The sequence below is a fragment of the Peromyscus californicus genome, unplaced genomic scaffold (assembly GCF_007827085.1).
Source record: "Peromyscus californicus insignis strain IS unplaced genomic scaffold, ASM782708v3 Scaffold_6__1_contigs__length_162567912, whole genome shotgun sequence".
NCBI classification, from domain to species: domain Eukaryota; kingdom Metazoa; phylum Chordata; class Mammalia; order Rodentia; family Cricetidae; genus Peromyscus; species Peromyscus californicus.
The window spans coordinates 51,708,924-51,736,569 of record NW_026294584.1 but is presented as its reverse complement, the minus strand read 5'-3'; the positions used below and the strand labels follow the sequence as shown (position 1 = coordinate 51,736,569).

Below are 27,646 nucleotides of genomic sequence, written 5' to 3'. Positions count from 1 at the left end.
ATTGGGTCAAATGGTCCTGAAAGTACCAGAATGGGGGTACACCCAGGTAAGACTAACAGCTGCCACCATGAAATGAAGCCTGAGCTGGGAAGGGTGTTCCGTTTTGTTATTCTTTTTTTTCCGTGCTGGGTCCCCACACAATGCTGTGTGTCACACTGGGACACCTGCATCCTTATGGTGGCCCCCAGAGACTGCCCCTCTGCTCCTCCCCAAGCGATGGCCCCGGGACAAATGGCAGCAGACTCAGAGATGCAGTCATGTCTTTATTCCATTAGTGACCGATACATCAGCACCTCAGCACAGCAGGGGCCCTGCCTGAGGACCCCGGGAAGGCAGGGAGGACAGACAGAGGGGCCTCCAGCCCTGGGCTGTTCTCTCCGTGGTGCAGAGGAAGCTGTACCTGCCTGCCTCCCCCAGCCACCTGAGAGAAGCCACTGGGAGGGCAGGCTGCTGAGCCAAAAGCCATACAATCCGTGTCAGCCCCTCTTCTGCCCAGAAGCACCAGGACTGCAGTAAGGAAGCTTCCAGGCAGAGCCAAGGAAGGGTGACCTGTTACAGAGAGCCTGCAACTGTGTTGTGTACGTGTGCGTACATGTGTGTACACATGTGTGCTTGTGTGTATGGGGGCAAGATGTCTACACTACTTACTTAGCACATGAGATATAACTGCTAAGCCGCAGGACCTGCCTGGGGACAAGAGAGACCAGGAACCAGGGCCTCAGAGCTCTGGAGCCTGAGAGGGGATGGTGACAGAGGCCACCCTCCCCACTACTCCCATTCAGAAAGGGTGGCGGCTCCTGCTGGAAGCGAGTGATAGAAGAGATACTGCCCTCGGGCCTGGGCAGAGGGCCCCCTCCGGCCTGAGCCCCGTCACGTGTAGGCCATCTTGCTGCACACCCAGGGCCGGGTCGTCAGACACTCCGTTGACACCAGCCTGGTGGGTTCCACAAAGACGCACTCCCCCATACCCGAGATGGTGAATCTGTGATGGAACAGAAAGGTCAGGTGCTCGCATGCCGCCCGTCGCAGGTGGTCCCACAGGTCCTGTCCCCACCTCTGGCCCTCGCTGGAGTATCTCCCAAGACAGATACTGGTGCACCTTGCCGGCTTAGTCCCCAGTTCTATCCTCCAGTCACCGGAACAGTCCCCGCACCCGCCACCAAAGCTCCCTGCCTTCCTTATTCTACCTCCTTCTAAGGTCAGCTCCAAGGCGCCCAGTTCAGAGCTACCCTCTGCCCACCATACGTCCCACAGAACCCTGTCTGCACCGTGAGGCACCTCTCATCACAGCCTCGAGGGGCTTGTCCGTTCCCACCAGTCCCCAAGGCAGCCAGCTTCCGAACAGGGTCCAGGTTCTGCGCCCTGCTCCTCTTGGTTCCCTCACAGCACACAGTAAAAGCTCAGGAATGTAGTCACACGGAAGAATGGGGCCACATGGCCTGGAATTCACCCAAACCACGCACAGCCCTGGGAGCATTCCGTAAAAACCATGCTTGTTCACCCGGTCTCTGCTCGTTCCCTGGTAGCTGGAAGGGTGGGGACCCACGTGCAAGGTCCTTGCCCAGGGGTCAGCCCTGGAGAGACCCTAGCCTCCGGAACTCCCCGGGACACTAACAGCAAGAAGTTTCCAGAAAGGCAAAGAAAGGCTCTTCCGTGGTCTGGCCTGGGAGAAAGAGGCTGAGCGGCGAGGGAAGAGGCGGAGCCCCTGAGTCTTTCGGGAAAAGAAAGACACGGGAAGGGCCGCTGGCTGGCACTAGGCTCAGGTGGGCCACACTCGTCACCAGCCCCGCTGCCCGCCTCACTTCAGCTCCTGCCTTGGAGACACTCTTACCATCTCCGTCAGATTGGCAGCCATGCTCCTTCCGACCCGGCACCCTAGGGCACAGGGCTCCACAGGTAGAGTCTGGACAAGCAGCTGAAGTGACCTGCCTGTCCCTAAACCTACCCTGCCACCACACAGACCTCCGCCACCACAATCCACCTCCACAGCTGCATTTGCTACCCCCGTTGCCCGAGGTCACTGTCCCATCACGTGGGCCACACAGACACAGCAGCACTGTGTGCCCAACACCTCCCCCAGGGCACCCGTGCCAGAAGATGCTGTCACAGAAAAAGGTGATCAGTGATGTCATGGGCAACTGTGTTCAGAGTTCCTGTCTTCCTTTGCCACGATGCCTTTGGGGCCCACTACCTACAGAAGCCATACCTCCCATCATCCCTTGCAACCAGGTGTGGACATGGGACCAAGTTCTGGCCAACAGGAGGGGCACAGATGGGGTAGTCATAGATAGAGGTCACCTGCACCTTTCACTGAGAAGCTAGCTCTCTGTATGGCAGGGCTACCAAACCAGGCCGGACTTACAGGGAAATCAGGACACTTTCATAAAGGGACCCTGTCACAGACCCCCACTCCCCAACACTTGCCCTAGAGACCTATCAACTCTAGCTAGCACAAAACCACACACATATCTGTCCAAGAGCTGCCCCTGGGGCTTACACCTTCCCAGTCTAAGCTCAACTCTCTCCTAGAAAATGGAGTCTCAGCTCACGTGTCTGGGTCAAAGGGGTCCCCGTTGACCCAGTGGAAGTCGTCTCCAACTCTGCGCAGGCCAATCCAGGGCTCCCTCCGTGTGAACTTGAACATAAATTCCTGCAAACGGAAAGAGAGAAACCAGGGCGTGGAGGACCCTTTTGTGACTGCTGCCCAGCCCAAGCCGGGGCTCGGCCTGGAAGATGCAGCTCTGGAGAGGTGTGGTGGGTACTGAGATGGTGTGTCACTTTGCTGGGAGAGCGTGGATCAATGATTACAGAGCCCTGGGCAGTCACACTGCTGGAGCAAGACCGGAGCAGCTTCCCAAGCTTGCCACAGATGTCCCCGACAGCCTGAAAATGGCCCCACCCCCCAGCTGGCCTCATTTAAGTAGCTGGGAGTTTGGGGATGGCCCACAGGATAGGTTAGATGCCTGGCCAAATCTTACCACAGTAGGTTATCCTACCTGTACTTCTGGGACTTTCTCAGAAAGTGGCACAGAAATACTGTGCATCACAGACAAACAAAAATTGGTTTTGAGACCGACTCCTAGTTTAGAAGTGTGCAGCGCTGGGTCACAACGTCCAAAATGACCAAGAGATCAGGGGTTCTGTCTCTTTAACCTTTCTATTAGCAAAACAGCTCAAGGTGTGAGGAGAGGCAATGCCTTGATTTAGATGGGAGGAAATGAGAGTGTCTGTTACATTGTCCACGTGTGTTCACATCTTCTAATCCATCCTTCTAATACTGAGTTTAGCGCAGCCAAGCAGCCTTGGATGGAAGTGGCCTGGAGGCTGGAGGTTCAAGTGGTCAGACCCCAGGGGATTCACCTGTCTCCCCATGGCTGTACAGTGGCTGAGTGACCGGACACAGGCACCCAGAGGGTCATTCCACTTGGGTGTGCATCTCCCCTTAGAGTCCCACCCCCCACCCCCACTCCCCCACCCCCGCTTCTGACCCAGGCTCTCACCAGTTCCTTCTGGCTTTGGACCACAGCCAGGGCCGCCTCGTGGGTATGGCAGTATTGCCTCCCGGTGTTCCAGTCTCTGGGCTCCTCAGAGAAGTAGTAGCACTTGCGCCCGTAGAGCAGCCAGCCCTCTGGGCAGGGCGTCTCACACTTGATGCAGCCCTTGGAAGCTGCAGGGAGAGGGAAGGGGCTGAGTGTCTCGGGGTGTGCCTGGCCACTGCCATGTTCCCAGGATGCCTGGTGACACTGTGTTCCAGTCCTTTCCCCACAGCTCCCTCCCTCTGTCTGGACTTCAGTGCCCTTCAGCGGCCCTGCTGACGTCACCGTGCCTCAGGGAGGAGTTCCAGATGAAATGGACAGGACGAGGGCCACTGAGGAAGGTGGCCAGTGTGTTACCGTGGGGGACAGTAGAGGGACAAACCCAAGGAAAGACCTCTCTCTTAACCCTAGGAACTCAGACCACCAGGACAGTGTGCCACCCTCACAACCACGCTCTCCCTCACTGGCTAGCTCCACAACCCTGCTTACCACTGAACTTCTAGAAAATTCCTTTTAAACTTGAGTCCTGGGCCAGGTAGATGGCTCGCTCCGAGAGGAAAGACACTTGGCCTCCAGGCCTGACAACGTGAGTTACATCCCTGGGACCCACGCAGTGGGCAGTGAGAAGCTAGGAGCTAACTCCTGCATGTTGTCCCCTGACCGCTACACCCACAACCCCCCCACTAATAAAGAGTACTTTTTTGAAGTGGAGGGGGATGCAGAGATGGCCCAGAGGTTAACAGCACTTGCTGTTCTTCCAAACAATCTGGGTTCAATTCCCAGCAACCACATGGCAGCTCACAACTGTCTACAACTCTAGTTCCAGGGGATCCCATGCCCTCTTTGGTCCTCCATAGCTCACAGACACACAGACACAGACACACACACACACACACACACACACACACACACACACACACACACACACACACACTTTTCTGGGAAAGCAGTTCAGAATGTCCATCAACCCTCCAAGACCTCTTTGCCATGTGCTTACTTACACTCTGAGTCTCCTGGAGATCAGAACACATGTCAATTCAAAACCAGAAGTTTGCCTGGCTTTGTTCTACACGTTTCTCCTTCTCTTGGGATCCTTTGAGGTTCTGTTTGGTTTCACTATGTAGCCCTGGCTGGCCTGGACCTCACTACGTAAGACCAGGCTGGCCTCAAACTCACAGAGATCTGCTTGCCTCTGCCTCCCGAGTGCTGGGATTAAAAGCGTGAGTTACAGTGCTTGGCTCATTTGAAGTTTTATAGGTAAGTTTTAGTTTTGGATTTTGACACAGTCTCATGTAGCCAAAGCTGACTGTGGAGGTTTGAAGTAATTGGCCCCCCATAATCTCATAGGGAGTGGCACTATTAGGAGGTGTGGCTTTGTTGGAGTAGGTGTGGCCTTGTTAAAGAAAGTGTGTCACTGTGGGGGTGGGCTTTGAGGTCTCCAGTGCTCAAGCTACACCCAGTGTCTCAGTTCACTTCCTGTTGCCTGCAGATCAAGATGTCAAACTTTCAGCACCTTTTCCAGCACCATGTCTGCCTGCACACAGGCGTGTGCGCACACGCGAGCGCGCGCGCACACACACACACACACACACACACACACACACACACAATCATAAAAATAAAATACTGAAAGACTGAGGACAGGAGGGTGGGGAGGCAGCTCAGTTGACAGGGTGCCTGCTTAGCATGCACAAGGCCCTGGGTCTTGTCCCCAGCATTCCACAAGCCAGGGGTGCTGGCACACACCAGACAGACCTGATGTGGCACAGAACAGCTTTAATCTCAGCACTGGGGAGGTGAAGGCAGTCAGATCAGGAGTTCAGGGCCAGCCTCAACAACACAGGGAATTCAAGGCCAACCTGGGCTACATCAGAGCCTGTCTCAAAAAGAAGAAGAGGAGGAGAAGAAAAACTTCAATCACTTCTACAAACTCCACAGAGGCCAAGACATTTTTCCAGAAGTCTCCCCAGGGCACTCATATCCCTGTTGGGAGCGTTGTCTGCCCTGCTTTACCTCTGTAACCCATTCACTAGCACGAAGCACTCCTTGTTTGTAAGCCTGTGTAGCATCTAGAGTTTTCCACTCCAAAGGATGCCCCTTTGGCATAAGGGTTAATTTGAGCTAAAAACAACGGAGAATCAATAAATGCAGGGAGCACTCTCTTCTCCCTCCGGCCCCCTTCTCCCTCCCTCTTCCTAGACTCCACCCCACACCAGCACTTAGTCTAGGGTCTTACATGTAGCCAAGTTCAACAAGTGTTTGTTGAATGAATGTGATATTTAAAGTCTCGTATCTCCAAATCATCACCTCCATTAGGCTTTGCCTGCCTAGCCTAGATTGTTCTGAATGCCCATGGCATTTATGAACTAATTCCTTGCTACCATTGCTTCCTACATGACCAGTGAATGGGACACGCACAGTCCATGTAGAATTGTATTTTAGACTACAATTTTAGAAACAACCAACCACTTTACTTCTAACTTACTGTGTGTCTTCCCCCTATTTCTAATATTTGGAAGAATTTGCCTAGCTAGACATGCTGGGACCAGGTGTGCAGAAGCCACGCTGCCGACACACTCTGACATGCACACTCACCCAAGATGCTCATCACCACCAGGATGGCGAAGAGGAGGACTGCAATGGCCCCCAGCAGCAGGCGGGTGGTGGTGTCTAAGGAGAAGAGAAATGGGTCAGTATCAGCTGCCACCCTGTTGTCCTGTCTCCAACCCCCACCACCATCCCCAAGTCCTGACAGCAAGAGCCTTATCGGGTGGAACTGCGCGAGAGCGGGAACCAGCCCTCAGGGTGACGGGGATGATGCCCGCCCTTTGAGAGGCTCTCTTCTGGACCACAGCCTCAGTTTTGTCTGCTGCCCACAGACTCCGTCTGTGGCAGCCACAGCTTTCTGACCTAGACTCTCCTGTCGTTTTTCCAGCACCTTCCAGGGTTCACTCACTCCACGCTCACAGCCTTGTGCCGGGGTGTCTGCTCCCCAGGCCCTCCTCCTCCACCCAGACCTCCCAGCATCTTGACCATCCTTATCTGTCACCCCACACCCACTCCTCCAGGTTCTCCTTATTCACTTTTATTTCCACTTAACATTTTTATCGTGACAAAGTAAACCTTTTAGACTTAAAACAGAGTGGTTTCTTATTTTATTGGGATACGTATCTTGTGAGATATAGACAATATATCGTAAAATTCACCATTTTAACCATTTTAAGTGCTCAATTCATAGCCTTGCGTAGCCAGGCTAGGCCCATGATCTGTTTGCAAAACTTTCACCTCTGTAAGCAGAGGCTTCCTACCCTCTAAACGGCAGCCCCCGCACCCCATCTCCCAGCCGCCATCCCTCCGCCTTGTCTCTACCCTACTTATTTCGTGAGTGGAACCCTACAGTGCTTTTTCTTTGGTGTCAGGCCTATTTCACTTAAACATGTTTTCAGGACTCATCATGTTGTAACATGCAACAGAACCTTACCCTTCTTATGGTTCATTATTCAATTTTATGGCTATATCACAGTTGCTGTATCCATTGGTGATGGTTAGTTTTAATGGTCAACGTGCACAATCCAAATCACCCGGGAAGAGGGTTTCAGTGAGTGGCTGTCTAGCTCAGACTGGGCATGTCTGTGGGGGACTGCTCTGCCTGTGTTCATTGTTGTGGGAAGAACCAGCGCCCTGTGGGTAGCGCTCTTCCCTGGCTTGGGATCCAGGTTCAAGTGTGGAGTAGAGCGCGTGTGCTGAGTGGTAAGCACCATGCGTCCATTTCTCTCTGCCCTTAACTGCAGATGTGACCAGCTGCTCCAAGCTGTTGCCGTGACTTCCCAGCAATGATGGACTGGAGCCTGGAACTGTGAGCTGAAATAAACCCTAATTGTTTCCTGTCTCGGGTTTTTATCACAGCAACAGAAGGGAAACCAGGTAGACACTCGGGCTGCCTCACTTTGGCCACTGCTACAGCACAGCTAGGGACATGTGACCAGTCTGTTGGGGCCCCTGCTTCCGGTTCTTTGGGGTCCATGACTAGGAGCAGAGCTGCTGGATCATGTGCTAATTCTGTGTACCTTTTTGAGGAAACATCAATGTGTTTCCCACAGTGACTATAACATTTTACAGTTCTATCAGCAACACTGCAGGGATCCAGCTCCCCACACCTCTCCTTTTTCTTACTATTATCAACGGCATCTTGGAGATAGGAATGCCTCTTCTAAACTTTTTGGTTGGCTTTTCTACTGTCTTGATCATTAAATGTAGAAATACATTGGTGTTTAGCAATTCAGCGTGTGAATGAATATTGGGAGGAAATTAACATTCAGTCCAAAACAATTGTCTCAAAGACGTGGCCTCTGGACCCTCCTGGCCTGGTAGGCTGACCGGCTGCCACCCTGGAGACCCCTGAACCAGTGGCCCGAGAGTTTCTCTGGCCCAATCCTGTTTGCTTTCCTGCTCTTCCTCCCCAGGGTCCGCTCCTGTGTGGTTCACGCCTTCATCTTAAGCACACCTTCTAGTGGCTGCCCCACGGGTACCACCAGGGGGCCGAGATAAACAGTGTGAAGTGTGAACTTCACAACAGTTCACACTCTTCCCACCTCTCCTCTGGTCAAACAACTCTCAGCAGTACCTTCAGAGAAACTACTACATCACTAAAACAAGACGAGGTTGCTCTAAGAGAGGACACCACAGCACAGCTGGAGCAAACCCCAAACACCTTAGATTATCATCACAGGAGGGAAAAGCCTGGTAGAAGGGTGAGGGGATGAAGTTGAAGAAATCCTCCCAGAAATAAACCAAAGCGGTAAAGAGCTAGCAGAAAGGGGGAGGGGAGGAGGAGGAGGACCAATTTAAGAGCTCAAACATTTGAAGACTTGGGCTTTCAGGAGGAAATCAGAAAAGGAAAGAGAAGAAACCATCAATGATATAATTAAAGAGCAATTCTCTTGCCCTGAAGGACAGAGAGATAAACAGTTGTAAAGAGTGTGACCTGTTCTTGCAGAAGACCTGAATTCAGTTCCCAGCACCCACGTCAAGCAGCTCACAACCGCCAGGAACTCCAGCTCCAGCTCCAGCTCCAGCTCCAGCTCTCTCTTCCAGCCTCTCCCTCTTCCAGCAAGTACTGACTTGACACACATACACACAGTCTGCCATAACACCAAGCAAGAGTTCTTCAATACCGTGGTGAGCGGTACTCCTGAAGTGGTGTCTTATCTTGAAGTCATTCTTCAGAACTTTGGAAGTATTTACTGTATCTGGCACCACTGTCGCTTTTGAAAAGCCTTGCTCTCTATTCTCACCATGAGCCATTTTATCTCAACTCCTGAATTTGCTTCTATCCAAGAATTCCATCCTGCACATCATACATTGGTTGGACATAGATATTTCTATCTACTCTAGTAGACAACTGATGGGTCCCTTCAACCTGGAAATTCATGTCCTTCAGGGCCAGAAAATTGTTCTTTAATTATATCATTGATGATTTCTTCTCTCTCATTTTCTGATTTCCTCCTAAAAGTCAAAAGCCTCCAAATATTTGAGCTCTTAAATTGGTCCTCCTCCTCCCTGTCCCTCCTCCTCTCCACCTCCGTCCTCCTCCACCCTCCTCCTCCCCCTCCTCCTTCTAGCTCTTTACCTCTTTGGTTTATTTCTGGGAGGATTTCTTCAACTTCATCCCCTCACCCTTCTACCAGGCTTTTCCCTCCTGTGATGACAATCTAAGGTGTTTGGGGTTTGCTCCAGCTGTGCTGTGGTGTCCTCTCCTAGAGCGACCTCGTCTTTAGTGATGTAATAGTTTCTCTGAAGGTACTGCTGAGAGTTGTTTGACCAGAGGAGAGGTGGGAAGACCCCTCCCCACAGAGTCTCCAAAATGCTTATTCCGATTCCTGGAGGTGCTTGGCTACTGTTCACAGCTAAGGCAGGAGGAATAAGGGGTTCCCTGGAGCCTGTGAGCCCACTGCCACATGTGGGAGCATGGCAGGGGCTCTGCCTGGGTTGATCTGAGGCTGTTAAATTTCTTGGCTTTTTCCACCTGGGTAGATTGGAGTCTCTGGAGGAACCTCTTCTGTTTCCTCCCCTGAGGCAATAGGCCTGGAGAGGCTCTTCGTGGGAGAGTGCCCTCCACACTTAGTGTGTGAAAGTGGGCTCCATGCCCTGCTCCTTATGTAGTCCTGTACAGCAGCCCTGATTCTTGAGAGTTTTACCTCAAGTTCCTGCCAGAGATGGGGACAGGCTATTTAGATCTGGGGTCCATATCTGTGAAAGGGATGGAGAGTGAAATCCTGTATTCAGTGCTCTTCACCTGTAAGATCCACAAACATTTTGGAATCATTCCTTTGAGCAAGGTCTATGCACCACCAGAAATTCACTGGGCTCCACAGAGGTCTCCGGGTGTCTACACTGGCCTGGACCAGGGGTTTATGCGGGATTTCTCCAGGAACTAAGCTGGATTCCTCAGGGGGTCAACACTGAGCTCCACTGGAGCCTATGCTGGGTTCCTCTAGAGCAGTTGCTCTCCACCTGTGGGTCGAGACCCCTTGGGGGGGTGTCCTAAAACCACCCGAAAACACAGATATTTACATTATGATTCATAACAGTAGCAAAATGCAGTTCTGAAGTAGCAACGAAAACAGTTTTATGATCCAGGTGATAGTGGCGCACGCCTTTAATCCCAACACACAGGATGCAGAAGCAGGTGGATCTCTGTGAGTTTGAGGCCAGCCTGGGCTTCAGCGCTAGTTCTACGACAGCCTGGGCTACATAAAGAAGCCCTATCTCAAAAGACATAATAATAATAATAGTAATAATAATAATAATAATTTTATGGTTTGGGGTCACCACAACATGAGGAACTGTATCAAAGGGTCGCTGCCTTAGGAAAGTTAAGAACCACTGCTCTAGAGACTTAACCTTGGGCTGTTCCAAGGGTCTATGTTGTGTTCCTCCACAGTTCTACACTGGGCTATCCCAGGGTTCAACAGCAGTTTCCTCCAGGGTTATATGTTTGTCTCTTCCAGGGGTCTACACTGGGCTCCACCAATGGGGTCTACACTAGGATTTTCCAGGGGTCTACACTAGGATTTTCTAGGGGTCTAGACTAGGCTCAGTTAGAGACCTATGCTGAGCTCTATCAGGGGTCTACATTATATTCCTCCTGGAGTCTATGCTGGGTCCACTAGAGGCCTACACTAAGCTCCTCCAAGGGTCTACACTAAGCTCCTCTATCGATCTCTACTAGGTTTAGAGGCCTATGCCAGGCTCCATCAGCGGGCTACACTAGGTTCCTCCAGAAGTCTATGCTGGGTTTCTCTAGGGGACTAAGCTACATTTCTCAGGGAGGTCTATGTTGAGTTCTACTGGGGTCTACACTGGGTTCCTCCAAGGGTCTATGCTGGGGTTCTCCACTGAGGTCCTTCAGGGGTCTATGCTGGGGTCCTGCTGCAGTCTGCACTGGATTCTTTGAGGGGTCTACACTGGGTTCCTGTAGGGGTCTACCCTGAGCCACACCTGGAATCTATGCCTGCATCCACCTGTGTTGTAGAATATTATTTTAAGAAGTGTTATATTTGTTTATGCTGTGGAACATTTGTTCAATGATGCAAAGATGTGTTGCATTCTTTAATGTTGCATTTGTTTAACTCTGTGAAGCTGTGTTACTGTGCCTGTCTAAAACACCTGATGGTCTAATGAAGAGCTGAACAATCAACAGTGAGGCAGCAGAAAGGATAGGTGAGGCTGGCAGGCAGAGAGAAATAAATAGAAGGAGAAATCTGGAAGGAAAAGGTCAAGGAGAAAAGAAGGAGCCAGCCACCCAGCCACCCAGCCACCCAACCACCCACAGAATAAGAAGGAAAGAAAAGATATACAGAAATAGAGAAAGGTAAAAGCCCAGAGGCAAAAGGTAGATGGGATAATTTAAGTGAAGCTGGCTAGAAATAAGCCAAGCAAAGGCCAGTCATTTATAAGTAAGAATAAGACTCCGTGTATGGTTATTTGGGAGCTGGGTGGTGGGCCCCCCAAAAGAGCAAAGGGCCAAAAAGTAAAAACAACCAACAACACACCAGGAGTCTGGGTGGGTGGCTTCAGGAAGTATGAGAGCGCAGGTTCAAGACTGCCCTGACACTCGGAGCTCATCCCCATTGCTCTGCTGTCCTGAGGGTGGGGGGAGATTTAGCACCGTCTGTGTCTCCCAGAACTACACAGTGGAGAGCACACTGCTGCACATTGTTTCTCTCTCCTCTTTCAAGCCTGTGTTCTGAGTTACCTACTGAGGACGAGAATACAGCATCTGAAATCACTTCCCAGGTTCATAGCCACACTCTGATCTTTTCTCGATGTGGACACATAATAAAGTTACTGAACATCTGTTCTGCTCCACTTTCCTCACGTCAGTATCTACCCCTCAGATTTTTGTGAGATATCAATGTACACAAGGCCCTCCCTATCTGTGGGTCCATATCCGCACACTCAACCAACTCTGGATTGAGATGAGAAAAATTTGCATCAGTACTGAGCATGTACAAACCTTCATATCATGTTGTTTTTCCTTACACGATACAGAAGAGCAACTAAGTACCTAGCATTTACATTATATTTGATATTATGGTGAATTTAGCGATGTTTAAAGCATATGAGACAATGTGAGCCGATTCTGTGTTAAGTATGATCTCAGGCACTTGAGCATCCTTGGATCTTGGGGTCTGATGAAGGTTTCTGGTACTGATGCTCCGTGGCTGCTGAAGGAGGGCAGCAGAGTGCTTAGAACTGTATCCCACATGGTGAGTTCTGTGCACCATCACTGTGACGACCAGCCCCAAGCTCCGTGGGATTAGGAACTGTGCTGAATTCCTTTGAGTTCCCTAATGTAGGACTCGGCCATTGCGATGCACAATACAGACTGGATTCAGAATACTACACTGACTGCAATATCCTCGGTCAGCCTGACAATTCAGAGTTGTAGGGACTTAGTAGAAAAGGAGGGTGGGTACATATATCCCCATCATCACCAAAATTGAAGAGTCTCTTCACTTCTTCATGGGGATGCTTTCTCTAAACCATGCAGCATGGACAGAAGAAGGACACTATGCTGGCTGGTCTTATATCACTGTGACACAAGCTATAGTCATCTGAAAGGAGGGAATCTTAATTGAGAAAATAACTCTATAAGATCCAGCTGGAGAGCATTTTCTTAATTAGTGATTGATGGGAGAGGGCCCAGCCCATGGTGGGTGGTGCCATCCCTGGACGAGTGGTCCTGGGTTCTATAAGAAAGCAGGCTGAGCAATCCAGGGGAAGCGAGCCAGTAAGCAGCGCCCCTCCATGGCCTCTGCATCAGCTCCTGCCTCCAGATTCCTGCCCTGTTTGAGTTCCTGCCCCGACTTCCTTTGATGATGAACAGTGATATAGATGTGTTAGCTGAATAAAAACCCTTTCCTCCCAAGTTGCTTCTGGTCACAGTGTTTCATTGCAATAGAAACCCTACGACACACACCCTATGACCCTAACACACTGTTGACTGTCTACCGTCCTGGCAGCCTGTGGCTGGATAGCTGCAATCCACATGGTACCTGCTTCCTCGGATTGCATAACTAAGGTGCCATCAACTGGGTGCCTTCAAAAATAAGGATTCCTCTCATAGTTATGAAAACCAGAAGTCAAAAGATTGAGGTGTTGGTGGGACCATGCTGCCTCTGAAACCCTCAGGGAAGCCTTGCTGGACTCATCCTAGCTTCTGGTGTTTTGCTGAAAGCCCTTGGCTCATGACTTTACCACCTCAGCCTCAGTCATTCTTAGCACATGGCCTTCCAGGGTGGAGCTGTGTTTCTCTAAGGACACGAGTTCCTATTGGATTGGGGCCCCGCTAACTCCATTCTGGCTTCCTCTTAACTAATCATGTCTGCCAGGACTACAATTTCACCCAAGGGCAAATTCTGAGGTCCGAGGAGTTAGGGCTCACCGTGGCTCTTGTGGCGTGAACACAGTTCAGCTTTTCACAAGCATCTAACTTGAGGGTCATCCCACTACGCAACGGTCCATCCACATACGCTGGAGTTACAGGCGCAGGTTACCTGGGCTTCTAAATGAGGATGATTTGGCCTAATATTAGAAAGGACAACTGGAAAACTCTGGCTCTTCGTACCGCAGATCCCCCTCATACCCACATCCCAAAAGAGGCCCACGGCTGACGTCTAAACCATCCAGGGCACAGCCTGGCAAGCATAATCCTGACTATTTTAAAATGATCAAAGGTGAAGCTTGGTAATTTTTAAATTTTTAGATAGCTTTTGCCAAATGCATGTGTGTGGTTTTGATCAGGAAGTTGTGGGTTTGTGCCTAATAAAAAAAACTTTCAACATTAAAAATTCAGAATTGGTGACCACTGAGAAATCTATATAGCCTGAGGTATGCAGAGTCACTCTGTCCCTCTCTCTCTTACCCCAGAACACTTTGCCCAACTCTCAGGCCCCAGGCTAGAAATAGCCCTATCTTGAATCATCTTCAGGGTTTTCAGCCCCCAGTGGGGCACTCTGGGTCAGCTTTACCAGCCTTCACCTGAGACTCACACCCGTGGGGAAAGCAACCTTCACGGGCCAACCAATGTCTGGTTTCTGTTTCCAGAGCTAACGGGTCACTGAGGACTGTCTTCCAGACCCCAGCCTTCTGCCTGGAGCCCTCCAATTCCCTCAAGCTGTGAGGAGGGAAGAGCGGCTCCCTCCTGAGGGTGGCAGACTCTTCTGAGGGGCCAGGAGAGGAGAGCTGTGTGCCCAGAAAGTGCAGCTGGACTCCGTCCAGTTAGCCTCTCTGAGCTAGTGTCCTCGGTCACACCAGAGAAAGACAAGCTTTTCACATCAGAGGACCCAATGGCAAGTGCCATGGAGGTTTCATGTGTTAGCGGCCAGTGTGCCCTTGAGTGAGATATTTAAGACGCTCATTCCCCACATCCTCTCCAGGGCGGATCCACCACTGAGGTGCACACCCAGCTCCATGGGGGGAGGAGGCACAGCTGCTTGGGGCAAAGCAAGGGAACTGAAGTGAGGGGCAGGAGCAGCTTCAAGGGCAACCTCAAAGGCCTCCCGCTGAGCTGGTCGCCCCTGTTCCCTGGACTCCTCACCCAGGCTGTTGGGTTCTATGTTCAGGGAGCTGGGAAAGGAGCCACCACAACAGAACCTACCCTCCAGAGCTTTCTCTGATTAGCACTGAGGTAGAAAGCGTGACATGACTCACAAGATGAGGAAACTAGGGTTTAAATAAGTGAAGCCCACCAGCGGCGTGGGCAGGCGGCCCAAGTGTACCAGCTCTTGGCACCTCTCCAAACTGACGCCCCTGTTCTAGGACCTCTCTGAGGGATGGATATGCCCAGGGCCTAAGGAGGTGTCTTAGCACTGTAGAAAGAATGAACAAGTCTGCTCAAAGGTCCCATATGGTGGCAGCCACTGGCAAGGACCAGTCCTAACCCATGGGCTCTCCTCTTTGGATGGAGATAGGGCACACCCAAGGAACATCTAGAAGACCCTCAGAGGACCAACGGAATTAAAAAGTCCTGTAGGACGGTCAGCAGGTCAAGACGCTGAGCACCCAAGAGCCATCGGGAGGGGGTGCTCTTACATGCACCGGAGACCACCAGAGGGACAACGTGACATCAGTCGGGTGCCACGCCTGTTCAGATGAGACAAGGCTGGACTGCAAGAAGATGCCAAGTACGATGGTGTGCTGGACCACCACAGGAAGCTTCTCGCCTTCCTTCTGCCCAGTGTGTAGCCTCTTCTTCAGCTGATGGGCAGGGTCAGCCAGCCACACTGGCCGTAGGAAGGACAAGAGTCGATGTATTAAGGGCCAGAGATGGAGCCAGAGCCAGCCAGCCACACTACCCTAAAATCGCCTTACCCAATGGGGGTAAGGGCAAAGGTTAGTCGAGCTGACCCTTTCAAATACTTACAAAAGAAAGAAGAAATGCAGCCTAGGGATGGGAGTGACATCAAGAAATACCATTCTGATGGGGGCAAGCCCAGGTCACAGGGCAAACCCAACCACTAACCAGAAACACACATCCGAGAAGGGCTAGTCAGTCCATTCCACACGCTTGCGGTCCGGTTCTCCTCTGTAATGAACAGTCTTGCTTCTGGGAAGCTATGTCTTTGCCTCCATGGTTCCTAACCACTACTGGGCTTCTTCAGGGTCTGCACAGCCCTCCACAGTGTCCTGCCCTGGCTCACAGCCTTTGGCCAAGGGTCCTCCATGCTCAGCAGCCCCCTCACCTATCTGGGCACAGGTGGCCTTACCCCTCCAGATCACTACCCACCTTCCTCACCCACCAGCCATCCGCTGCAGGTCTATCCCTTCAGATCGCTCTCTTAAACCCTCGACCGCTCCTTCAAACAAACTCCGTAGTCTGGCCTGGGTAGTCCCTCAGATATATCCGTTTTCATATTCTTTCTCTCCCTCCATCCCTCCTTCATCAGTACCCAGCACCCTATGGTTTAGTTGTGTACAAGGGACTGACTAGTTCCAGCTACCTGCTTTCATTCCTTGACCTGGTACTCCTTCCCTGTCTGTCCCACACCCCTGGAAGATCACCTTCTCTGAGATGCCCTCCTCTGACTCTGTCCCTAGCTAATGCTGCCCAGTTCCTAACGGGTAGGAGCCTGAGAGGCACCTGGAAGCTGACCCTCCCTGTGGCCAACTCCAGCATCTCCCGAACAGTACCACTCACCTGCAGCCACCACAAGTTTCCTAAAAGAGTATGTGAACTTGAAGTCTCTTCGAAGCCTCACTGTCTCCTAGGGTCAACTCTGAGGTCTCACTGAGACCGAGGTCACTCCCTGAGCCACTATGACAAGAAGGGATAGGTGGCACCCCGAAATCACTAACAAAGGCCCTCTTCTTCTGTCTCATCACCAGCAGAGCGCCCCTCTCATCCCCACAGAGTACAGGCATCACCTCGGGGAACCAGAGCTTTTGCTTTTAAGAAGCACTAAGTGTTTTCTCTGCTATAGATTCAGGCCGCCACCCAGCAAGCGGGGCAGGTGCTTCACACCGGATCCAACTAAGGTTTGGAGCATGAAGCGTGCTCCAAGGTCACTGAGGGAGTTGGCAGCAAAGGCAGGTCAAGGCTGTGACCAGAGGTGGTCCCCAACCGCCCCTCTTCCTCCCATGGTGCCTGGCCCGAAATGAATGAATTATCCGGATCACCCTCCCTTCTGCGAGCTGTCAAGGTGACTGGCCACTTCCTGGGTCCCGAGTCGGGGGTCCGGGGGATGGAAGGCTGAGAGCTTACCCTCCAAGGCCGCCTTCCAGCTGGTGCTGCCCTCATAGCCTGACCCCGATCGCCGCAGCAGCCCCTCTGGGCCACGGGCCTCGGCCTCGCCTGGCGAGCGCGGCCTGGGTGCCGCGGGCGCGGGACGCGCGGCGGGGGGCGGCGGGCGGGTGCGCGCGGGGGGCTCCCGGGCCGGCTCCATGCCGTGGCGCGCGCGCACTCCTGCACCCGGCTGCGGGGCCCGGCCCCACGCGCACTCGGCGCTGCGTGCGCCCCGCGGGCCCCCCAGGCCCCCCAGGCCGACTCGGTGTGCTCCCGGGGCCGCGGCGTCCGCAGAGCGGGGCTGAGCCCGGCTCCCCGCGCCGGAGCCGCTCTGGTCCCCGCTGTGCGCGCCGCAGCCTGCGCGCCGAGCCCCGCGCGGGGGAGGAGCCGGGACTGCGCGGGAGCTGCGACCGCGGGCGGCCGGGCGGGGTTGCGGGGAGGGAGGACGGCCCAGGTCACCAGCCCCGCCACCTACTCCCGAGCAGCGGAAGGCACAGGACGGCTATGAGCCAAGGCGCTCCTCCTCCTGAGCCTCCTCATGGGTAACATCTAAAGAGTGTGGGGAGGCGGGGAAGGGGGTTCCCAGGACAAGGCCCTAGGTAGGCTGTTCCTGGGGTGACCTGGAGACACAGTAGACCGGTGGGAGGCTGAGACTTGCCCCCTCCCCCCAGATTCTCAGCAGGTAAGAGAAACATCCCACCCAGGGCAACGCTGCAGGCAGCCGGAAAGTCAGACCAACCGGCTACTGAATCAGGGGCTTTCCCCCCTCATTTCTGGCTTATGTGACAAGGTTCGCAATTGCACGTGGAAGCCAGGGGTCTTCATGGATATATTCAGTCTCCACTTTTTTTTTTTTTTTTTTCTTTTAATACAGCTCTGGAACTCACTATGTAGACCGGGATGGCCTCTGACTCATAGCCTGTCTGCCTCCCAGGTGCTGGGATTCAAAGCGTGACCACCACACTAGACACCCTTTTTTTTTTTTTTTTTTTTTTAGACAGGGTCTCTCACTGAACCTGGGCCTCACCACTTCAGCTAGACTAGCTGGCCAACCGGCTCCATGGATAGGTCTGTCTCTACCCACCTCCCCCCATTTCTGACTTTCAGATGCTTGAAGCCAGCACAGCTCTTAAACGGTGCTGGGGATCTGAACTCAGTCCTTATGGTTGTGCCCCAAGCATTTTACCTACTAAGTTGTGCCCTCGGCCTCTCTTTGGGGATTTTTGAGACTAGGTTCTAGCTATGTAGTTCTGGCTGGCCTGGCACTCACAGTAGACCAGGCTGGCCTCTAGCTTGCAACCATCCTCCTGTCTCTTCCTCCCAAGTGCTGAGATGACAAGTTTGTGCAATCACAACCTAACTAAGCAGTGAGGACTTGCCCTCCAGTAGCTAGCACCTTCCCCAGTGGGTAGAGAATGGACTTAAGGAAGCCCAGGGCACAGCCGGGCATGGGAGCCCAATCTGGCGTCTTGCTGCTTGGAAGGCTGGAGCAGGGCAGTTGAGAGTTTGAAGTCAGCCTGGGTGGTCTACATAGACCGAGGCCGGCTTGGCTTGTATAGTGAGACCCTGCCTCAAGGAATAACAACCAAAAAGGCCGAGGGAGTTTCTAAAGCAGCCACGGCAGTTGTGTGGTTGACAAGGCATCTCCCTGGCCAGATGCACCTCATGACCTTTCCTGACCTCTACTCTGACCTCAGAGGATCTGTCATAGCCTCAGCCTTAGCATGGCTGAGCCTCTCCATTCTCTGTCTCTGTCTCTGTCTCTGTCTCTCTGTCTCTCTCTCTCTCTCTCTCTCTCTCTCTCTCTCTCTCTCTCTCTCTCTCTCTCTCTCTCTGCCTTGTGCTTGTGGATGAGATGTGAGCTCTCAGCTCCTGCCCCAGCACCATGCCTGCCTGCCTGCCTGCTGCCAAGCACTGTGCCGTGATAGCCCTGGACCCTAACCCTCTGGAACCGTAAGCCCCTATAAACTCTCTCTTCTATAGGTTGTCTTGGCCATGGTGTGTCTTCACAGCAATAGAAAAGTAACCAAGACACCTAGTATACACAAAGCCCTGGGTTCCATCCCTGGCACCTCATTAACTGGGTGCTATTCAAGGTCATCCTCGACTATATAGTAAGTTCAAGAGGTAAAGAAAGACCCTATGTGGGGGTGGGGGTGGTGATGGTTTTGGTGGTGGTGATGGTGGTGATCGTGATGCAGTTGGATTAGGAGTAGAGAGTGGATGACAGACACAGGATCTGTTGCCTCCTAAGCCTCCTGGCTTAAGACTGACCATGATCTCTCCTTTCGCTCTGAGAACGTTCTCTACATCTCTAGAGAGGTGCCTAGGTGGAGCACCAGGCTCAAAGCTGCAAACCTCATCACATTGGTACACGAAGCATCTGAGACGCTACAGCAGGTTAGTCAATGATGACAACTGTAGGAAAATGAGCTTTGGAGAAGGGGCGAGGCTCCTGTGGAGCAGGGGTCAGCAAGGAGGCTCCTGCCATGAATAGATGGGCTAAACAGGGGGACCAGGGCCGAGTAGCCAAGCAGTGGAAGTGGGGTGACTTAGCAGCATTCCAGCCCTGACCAGCAGACTTCAGGGTCTGATCCAAGACAGGGACCCAACCTTTGGAGTCCTCACAGGCCCTAATGGATCCCTTTCTCCCCTCCCAGTGCCTTCTGGAACCACTGCCCCCAAACCTGCTTGATTTCAAATCCTTATACCAGCTGCTCTGGGGTACCCAAACTCGGACAGGGGGATTCATGACTACCTCAGCCAGTGAGAAATTGCTGAGACCACAAGGAAGATCTGCCATGATGGACACATGAGGCCACTGAGGTGGGACTCATGCTTTCTGGCCCCGAGAGAGACAGAGTTCCTAAGCTGGCCCTCCCCTTGGACATGTGAGGCTAAATCTGTACCCGCTGTCCCTCAGGAGCAAGCATGTGTGTGAACACTGTGGGGGCCTGAGCTTGGCCCACACGGGGAGTAGGCAAGTGCCTCAGATGTAGAGACGGGACACCAGAGTCCCCACAGTTACATCACATACTGCTAAACATGCTTGATCAGAACTGAAGTGAGTGTAAGAAGCAGAGGTCTGGGTGGGCTGACGAGATGGCTCAACAGGTAAAGGCACTTGCTGCTAAAGCTGAGGACATGAGTTCAATTCCCGGAGCCCATATGGAGGAGAAAATCAACTCTCACAGTTTATCCTCTGACTTACACACACACACACACACACACACACACACACAGAATATTTTTAAAAAAGAAGCAGATGTCTAGGAACATATCCCCCATCCCCCAGGCCACCCGCCTCCTTGTCTCTCAGGCAGGTTCCCATTGCTCTCTGTTGAGATGCACGTCCCTATGTCTAGAGGGCTCTGTGCCGGGTGACCCTGCATTCCTTCTTGTGTCTCAGAATATTGTCTCCTCCCACCATTATGTAACTGTGAATCCTGGCCCACAAACCCAGAGTTGGGGGCAGGGGATGGCATTTCCTTTTTTTAAATCAACTGAAGTGTAATTTTGGGTCACTGTCCCACTGGGGTAATAGGAAATTCCATCTCAGCTTTTAGAACTCTTGTTCACTGAGATAAATTTAGACAATAATTTAAATTTGTCATTTTTAGATCAGAGCATGGCAGTACCTGCAGGTAATCCCAGCATTTGAAAAGAGGAGGCATGAGTTCAGTGTCATCCTTGGTTATTCAGTGAGTTCAAGGCCAGTCTGGACTACATGGAACTCTGTTTCCAAAAAAAAAGTAATTTTTAATACTATTTTCAAATCTATGATTCATCATCCTTTAAATATACTCACAAGCTTACATGCCATTTCTACGATCTAATTCTAGAAGGCTCAGCCACAAAGAAAACCCCATACCCAACAAGCACACTCCCACCTCCTCTGTCCCAGCCCTGCCCCCGCCCTGATGGGTTTTACATGTGATTCCTCAGGACTGGCTTCTCACTGGTCATGTACTGTTCCCAGAGGCATCCATGATGAGGTGTGTGCCCACCCTCCATTCCCTTCCTCCTCAGCCAGTTTTGAGGGCCCTCATCCTTCCAAGTGGCCTCAAGGTCCCCAAGGGCTTGTGAGGACAGTCAGCCACTACCTCTTTAAGTCAGCCCAGCCCCTGTACTTCCATGGCCACAGTGCTGCTGAGACTCTGCCTCGCCTACCTGTCACTGAGTCGTGGACGCTGCTGCCCTAGGAAACCACAGACCTCTTGGCTTTCCTAGATAGAATGAGTGCGCCTCACCTCACCGTACCCCTCCAGGACCCTCTCCTTCCCACCCCAACACACCTATAATTCCTTCAGCATCTTATATTGGTAGGAGAGGTTAGCCCTAGTCCCAGGCTGCCTTGTTCTCTGTCCCACCAAAGTCCTATAGGCAAGGAGGTGCAAAGCCTGCCAAAAGAATTGCTTTATTAATTCACAAATATGCAAAAGAAATGAATCGTGTTTATTTCAGCCTGCCATCTTGCCACCAGCCTGGTCTGTCTTTTCCTGTGGGTCCTAAACGTTTCTGGAATGCCTCTGTTGGCTGGACCATGGAGAAGACAGATTTGCAAAAGCCAAACCTCCAGGACAGATGGGACACTGGAAGGAGTCAGTGATGAACTCTCCACTCAGGTTGGAGGGAGCTGGCTGAGTGGCACCTGCTGAGGTGTGTGCCCACCCTCCAGTCCCTTCCTCCTCAGCCAGCCTAAAGCTCTGGGTTTGCCTGAGAGGTCTGCCTCATTGACTAAAGTGGAAGAACAATCAGGGATAATTCCTGACACCTCAGACCTCACGTACACACTCACACACGCACATCACACATGCACACAAAAAAGAAGGGGGGAACTGCTAAGAGAAGCGGGGGCTGGGGATAGTTCACTTGGTAATGTGCTACTTTGTAGACACAACAACTCCCATTTAAAAGCTGGATGTGGTAGTGAACACTTGTAATCCCAACCCTGTGGTTGTTGGGAACCAGGTGGATCCCTGGGGCTCACTGGCAAGCCAGGCTAGTCTACCTAGAAACAACGTCCAAGGATGTCCTCTGGCACCTGTGCACTCACACACACACACACACACACACACACACACACACACACACACACACACACACACACACACGTGCATGCCCACACATACTAAAAAATAAATTGTAAGTGTTCTCACCAAATGCAATAAGTAATCAGGACTGGAGAGGTGGTTCAGCAGTTAAGAGTACTGGCTGCTCTTGCAGAGGACCCAGGTTCAATTCCCAGCACTGGCATGGTGGCTCACAACTGTCTGTAATTCCAGTTCCAGGGGATCTGATGACGTCTTCCAACCTTCTCAGACACTAGGCACATGCATGGTACACAGACATACATATAGACGAAACATCCATACCCACAAACTAAATAAATAAACTTAATTTTTTAATTTTTTTTAAAGAGGAATAAGTAATTAAGGGGATTGATATGCTAATTAGTTTGACTCAAATATTGCAAACTGTATACGTATGTATCATAACATTATTTGTACCACATAAATGTATGCAATTATACTTTGTCTATTTACAGTAACTAATTTGGACAATCAGATTCTCGCGGTCAAGTCCCTGTGAGCACAGCTGAAGGACACTGCTTGGAGCCACAGGTCCATAAGGCTCTCCTCCCTTCAGCAGTCCGTTGAGGAAATGCCTTAGCCAGTCAAGACCTCACCTTAGGAGGGCTCGCCTGTCTTTGTCCACCTCAGGAGGGCTTGCCTTGCTTTTTTCTGGTCTTGCTGGGACAAGTCTCCCTAGCAGGTGGCAACCACATCTTCGTCTGGTTCTTGTGGGCCACAGACCACCTTGAGTGAGTCCAGGTGAATGAGTCTTGCCTGACACATTCCTTTCACCCTCCTTCCTTCCGAGCCAGGTGGTGACTCATCTTTAAGCTCAGCCTGCCCTCCACACGCAGCCTCTTTGTGTGACCCCAGAGTACATGCAGAGGGGTCATACACAGCAGCCAGGCGGGGTTCTCACAAGATGAGGTCAAGCTATTTCCCAGCCCCAGAGCTGGCTGTGCATGTAACCAGAGACGCCCTGGCTCATGGTTTGAGCGTGGGCCGACTGGCTGCTGTGTAGATGTTCATCAAGAGGCTGGAAGCAGCAGACAGCATTGCGGGACCGGCACTTTCAGAGTACCAAAAGACTGTGCTTCAGAAAGAAGGGAGTCAGTGTGGTAAAGGGCATGGGAAGGAGGAGAGGGCCACCGGGGAAGGGCAAGGCAGCCTGTCCTGATGCACTTGGTGTCCTAAGTCACATTCTGCTTCTCATTGTTTTAAAAAAAGACCTGCAGATTGCCCGGGGGTCAGCAAACCCTAGCCTTTGTGATCCAGATGCCAATGCCTCTACAGCCCATGGAGTCTCAGGAGCTTCCATCAACACCATAGAGCAATCACAAAGCCAGAGAGGTGAGCAAGAACCAGCTTCCATTCCCGGAAATGTCCACCCATTGGAAGAGGCCTCGGTGTCCTAACCAGTGACTTGCATTGTGGTCTCTGCTGTGGGATGACAGGATTCTGAGAATGAGTTAGAGAATCCTTCTGGAGGCAGGAGGTGTAGCTCATCTGTGGGGTGCCTGTCTGACTTGCAGTAGTCCTGGGTTCAAGCCCCATATACTGGACATGAAGGTACATACTCATCATCCCCTCTCTCAGGAAGTGGAAGCCAAAGGATCACCCTCAGCTGCACAGCAAGGTTCAGACCAGCCCGGGCTACATGTGACTCTGGAGAATTATGCAGAAGAGTGAGGAGAGAGAGGCAGAAGTAACAAAGACTGTTGGGGTCCAGCCCCTCGATAGTCTTTTCCCAGGGTCCGTGGAAGAATCTACAACCAGCTGATAATCTAATCTTAGATGATATCAAATAAATCTACATACGCGAAACTCTTTAATTCATTCACTTTATTCTTCGGAGTCAGTTCTCTCTCTACACAGCTTCTTTTCTGCTCTCATACTTAGCTCCTTTCTTGCCTGATTTCTCGCTATACTTTTCTGCTTTTCTCTCTAAGTTCTATCTGAATTCTCCCATTTGTTCTTTCCCATCTAGCTCTTCCTCATCTTCCATCTCGTTCTTCTAGTTCTCAATCCAGTCCACCCTTCAGTCTCTGAGGTTTACCGTTATATACCCCTGCAATAGCAATGCTCTGGCTAAGGCAAGGTCACCAGGCTTGAATTCCCTCAGGGTCAAGAGGAGGGGCAATAAGCTACCCACAAAGAACAGTAATTGTCAGCCATCATCTGCAACCCCAAGGGGAAGTGACTAGTGGGGCATGAATCAACTAAAGGCTAAATTCGGTTAATAGATCTGAAAAAGGGGATATATGTGCTCAAACTATATTCTTAGAAGTGGTTAGGTAAAATGTTAGGATTCTATAAGTCACTGAGAAAAACTCTTAGCTTAACTCGACTGCCTGTTTCTTGGCAGGGCAGTGGAAGTATAGCTAGGTAACTAGACAAATTGCGTCCCAGCTAGATGTACCTGGTAAGTAAAAGCCCTTTACTTCTGGGTTAATGGTTAAAGGGACGTCTAGAACTAAGATGTCCCTTGGAAGAAAGAAGATTAAGCTTAATCAGCACATCTGCCAGGCCTGGGCAGTTGTCTCATGGTAGATTTTTTTTTTTTTTTTTTTTTTTTTTTGGTTTTTCGAAACAGGGTTTCTCTGTGTAGCTTTGCGCCTTTCCTGGATCTCACGCTGTAGACCAGGCTGGCCTCGAACTCACAGAGATCCGCCTGCCTCTGCCTCCCGAGTGCTGGGATTAAAGGCGTGCGCCACCACCGCCCGGCTTCATGGTAGATTTTTATCTTCCCTCAGGAACTGACTGATAGTCTGGATGCTGCAGTCTGTTCTTAGAAAGTCTGGGAAGAATCTCAGATAAGATACTTTCACCCTTGGGGTTGGGGATTTAGCTCAGCCCTGGGTTTGGTCCTCAGCTCTAGGAGAAAAAAAAAAAAGATACTTTCATCCCAGAAAGATCCTGGCCAAATGTTGCTAATGACGATAATTACAGAAAGGCCTGAAATTAAGGGTCTGGCTGTGTGACTGCTTTTAGCACAGTTGGGAGATGTATATCCAAATACTTTCATTGCATAGGGGAAATCTGAATAATATTCAAAAGGCAGTATCACCAAGACTCTTAAGTCTTGGCTTTCTCCTCTGGAAGGGCCCTTGGCTTCTTCCAGGTGTAGCTTTCTCGTAGTCAGCTGAATTCCTACTTCATATTCCTGCAGCCCGCAGCAGAGAAGGGCTGGGCTGCTCGGGCCCATGTAGGGCAGAAGCTGGGGTTAGGTCACACCCTGGCCATGTCACTTACCTCATTGGTGTATCATCCACATTCCATCATTCTAACCACATACCTGACAAGAAGCATGTAAGGAAGACTGAATGATTTGTTTGCCATTTTGGGGTATAATCCACCATGGTTATAGAAGAGGTTCATCGAGGCAGAGGCAGGGGCATGAGGCTGCTGAACCTCACCTTGGTAGACCAGGAAGCAGAGCCATCATGCCAGAAGCAGAACTAGGCCATAACATCTGAAATCCACTGCCCTCTAGCTAGGTTCTACCTCCTAAAGGCTCCACGGTGTCCCCGAAGGAATGTTCAAAGCTGAGGGCAAACACAGGAGAGTGTGGGTGCCATCTCACACTCAAGCTGTAACAGGGTTTATCTATTTAGCCTACTTATGGCTCAATTCCCTTGTCTGTATAGAGCTGTAGCTCAGTATATAAGATGATAAAGTGTTTGCCTTGTACCCATGAGAGCCTGAGTTTGACCCTCAGAACCCACATTAAATAATAATAATAATTAAAAAAAAAACAGGTGTAGTGATGTGCCTTTGTAATTTCAGCACAAGGGGCTCCCTAAGACTCACTGTCCAGACTGCCTAGCCTAATTGTCAAGTTCCAGGCCAATAAGGGACTCTATCTCAATGGATTCTAAATATTTCTAAATGGAGCTGTCAAGATGGCTCGGTGGATAAAGGCACTTGCCACCGAATCTGATGACCAAGAGTCCCATCCGAGGGACCCTTCACGGTGGAAGGACAGAGCTGATTCCCACAAGCTGTTCTTTGACCTCTACAGATGTGTTGTGGCATATACACACATGAACACACACACACAAATACATATAATTAAAAACCTTCCATTTAAGTGTGAGCCTAAGCCTTTAATAGCTGAACCATTTCTCCAGCCCCCCAAAACTTCTACTAAAAGTAAGTGGTGGTTCCTGAAGAACGGCCCAAAGTTGTCATCTGGCCTTCACACACATGTGTACATCACACACACACACACACACATACACACACACACACACACACACACACACACACACACACCCCTACAAGGCACATACCTTCTCCATTGTGTGTCATAAGTAGGTGAATTTATGTGTGAAAACCAAAGGAGATGTAGACATTTAATAATGACCATTATTCCCCTAAGTCCCAGCTTCCTGTCTTCCTTTGTGCAGGAACTTAACCTGTCGTATCTGGGACTCTGAGCCCAGGACTGCAAGCCCATGCAGAAAGACCTTTTTGAGCAAAGCTGCATTATTCCCGTTGCTGTGTGCTGTCTGTAAAACTGTAGCCAAACAACACACAATATAAAAATGTACCATCTTAACCACTTTGTAACGGGCCAGCTTGGCACTGCTCAGCACGTTCATACCCCTATGCGCCCATCACCACAGCCGTCTCCTGAACACTCTTCATCTTACTGCACTCGTTAAACAACTCCTGCCCTGCCCCACGGCCCCTGGTACCCACCATGTGATTCCTGTCTCTGTGAACTTGACTAGTCTAGGTGCCTCCTGTATACCATTGAAACAGCACAGCCTTGTTTTCTGGGGCTGGATCGCATCAGTTAGGATAATGTCCTTGGGTCTGCGCACAGGTAACAGGCATCAGACTAGCCCGTAGGTTTGTTTCTTTAGTGTAAGATCTTGCTGAAAGCAGCAAGGAGAGCTCATCAACTTGCCCATTTCACCCCCTGATGCTCCCAGGTGCATGGTAAACATGTGTCCAAGCGGCGAGCTCCTTCATCACTACATAGCATGAATCACTAGTTGCTGGCCAAGAACAGACTTGCTTGCCCTGAGTCAACTTGGCCAGTTCTGTGTTTTAGTCTCACTTGCAAACCCCACCCGGCAACTCTTTATGCTAGCTTCTACAGTCAAGATACTTCCCGGGGTTAACACCAGGAAGCCAAGCCCATGCCAGCCGAGGCAAAGGAGAAGCACATTGGCTCTCACGATTGAGACACCTTCAGCTAGACTCCAGCTCCATTCCTGAGATAAGCACTATGCCTCTCCACAGTCTGCCTTTGTTTTCTCCATGTCTGCTTCATTCTCAGACTCCACAGTGGTAGGTGGCCATCATCGGAACACCAGACTTTTTTGTCTTTCCACGTGCAGAATCGGCAGAGAAAAGGCTTACACAAATGCTGTCCCGCCAGCCTGGCATATCACACACTCCCTGTCTTGGTTATGCTTTCTATTGCTGAGAAAAATACCATGACCAAAAGCAACTGGGGAAGGAAGGCTTTATTTCATTCCCCAACTCTCAGGTTGCACTCCAACATTGAGGGAGGTCAAGGCAGGAACTCAAAGCAGGAACCTGGAGGCAGGAACTGAAGCAGAGGCCATGGAGAGATGCTGCTTATTGACTTGTTCCTCATTGATTACTCAGCCTGATTTCTTATAGAACCCAGGACCTCCTGCCCAGGGATGGAACCAGCCACAGTGGGCTGGACCAATCCACATCACTCACTAATCAAGAAAAAGCATCACAGACTTGTCTCTAGGCGAAGC

General features: G+C 51.2%; 1 protein-coding gene and 1 long non-coding RNA gene across 5 annotated transcripts; one reads left to right on the top strand and one right to left on the bottom strand.

Annotated features, from left to right (window-relative positions):
- Window positions 1-250: 250 nt before the first annotated feature.
- On the bottom strand, window positions 251-16,999 carry Clec2l (C-type lectin domain family 2 member L). Its single transcript, XM_052720917.1, has 5 exons — window positions 16,804-16,999; window positions 6,132-6,206; window positions 3,501-3,667; window positions 2,550-2,650; window positions 251-982 (listed from the first exon to the last, which is right to left on the bottom strand). Exons 1-5 carry the CDS (start codon window positions 16,982-16,984, stop codon window positions 871-873), a joined length of 636 nt encoding a protein of 211 aa, XP_052576877.1. The 5' UTR covers window positions 16,985-16,999; the 3' UTR covers window positions 251-870.
- Window positions 9,385-24,324, top strand: LOC128099169 (uncharacterized). 4 transcript variants are annotated; one of them, XR_008214442.1, is made up of 5 exons: window positions 9,385-16,741; window positions 18,808-19,224; window positions 22,373-22,658; window positions 23,127-23,249; window positions 23,496-24,324. It is a non-coding gene; the product is annotated as an uncharacterized LOC128099169 (long non-coding RNA). The 4 variants fall into 4 exon arrangements; XR_008214443.1 differs by lacking the exon at window positions 9,385-16,741 and having other exon boundaries at window positions 17,847-18,938; window positions 19,123-19,224; XR_008214441.1 differs by lacking the exon at window positions 9,385-16,741 and adding an exon at window positions 19,485-19,650 and having other exon boundaries at window positions 17,847-19,224.
- The last annotated feature ends 3,322 nt before the right edge of the window (window positions 24,325-27,646 follow it).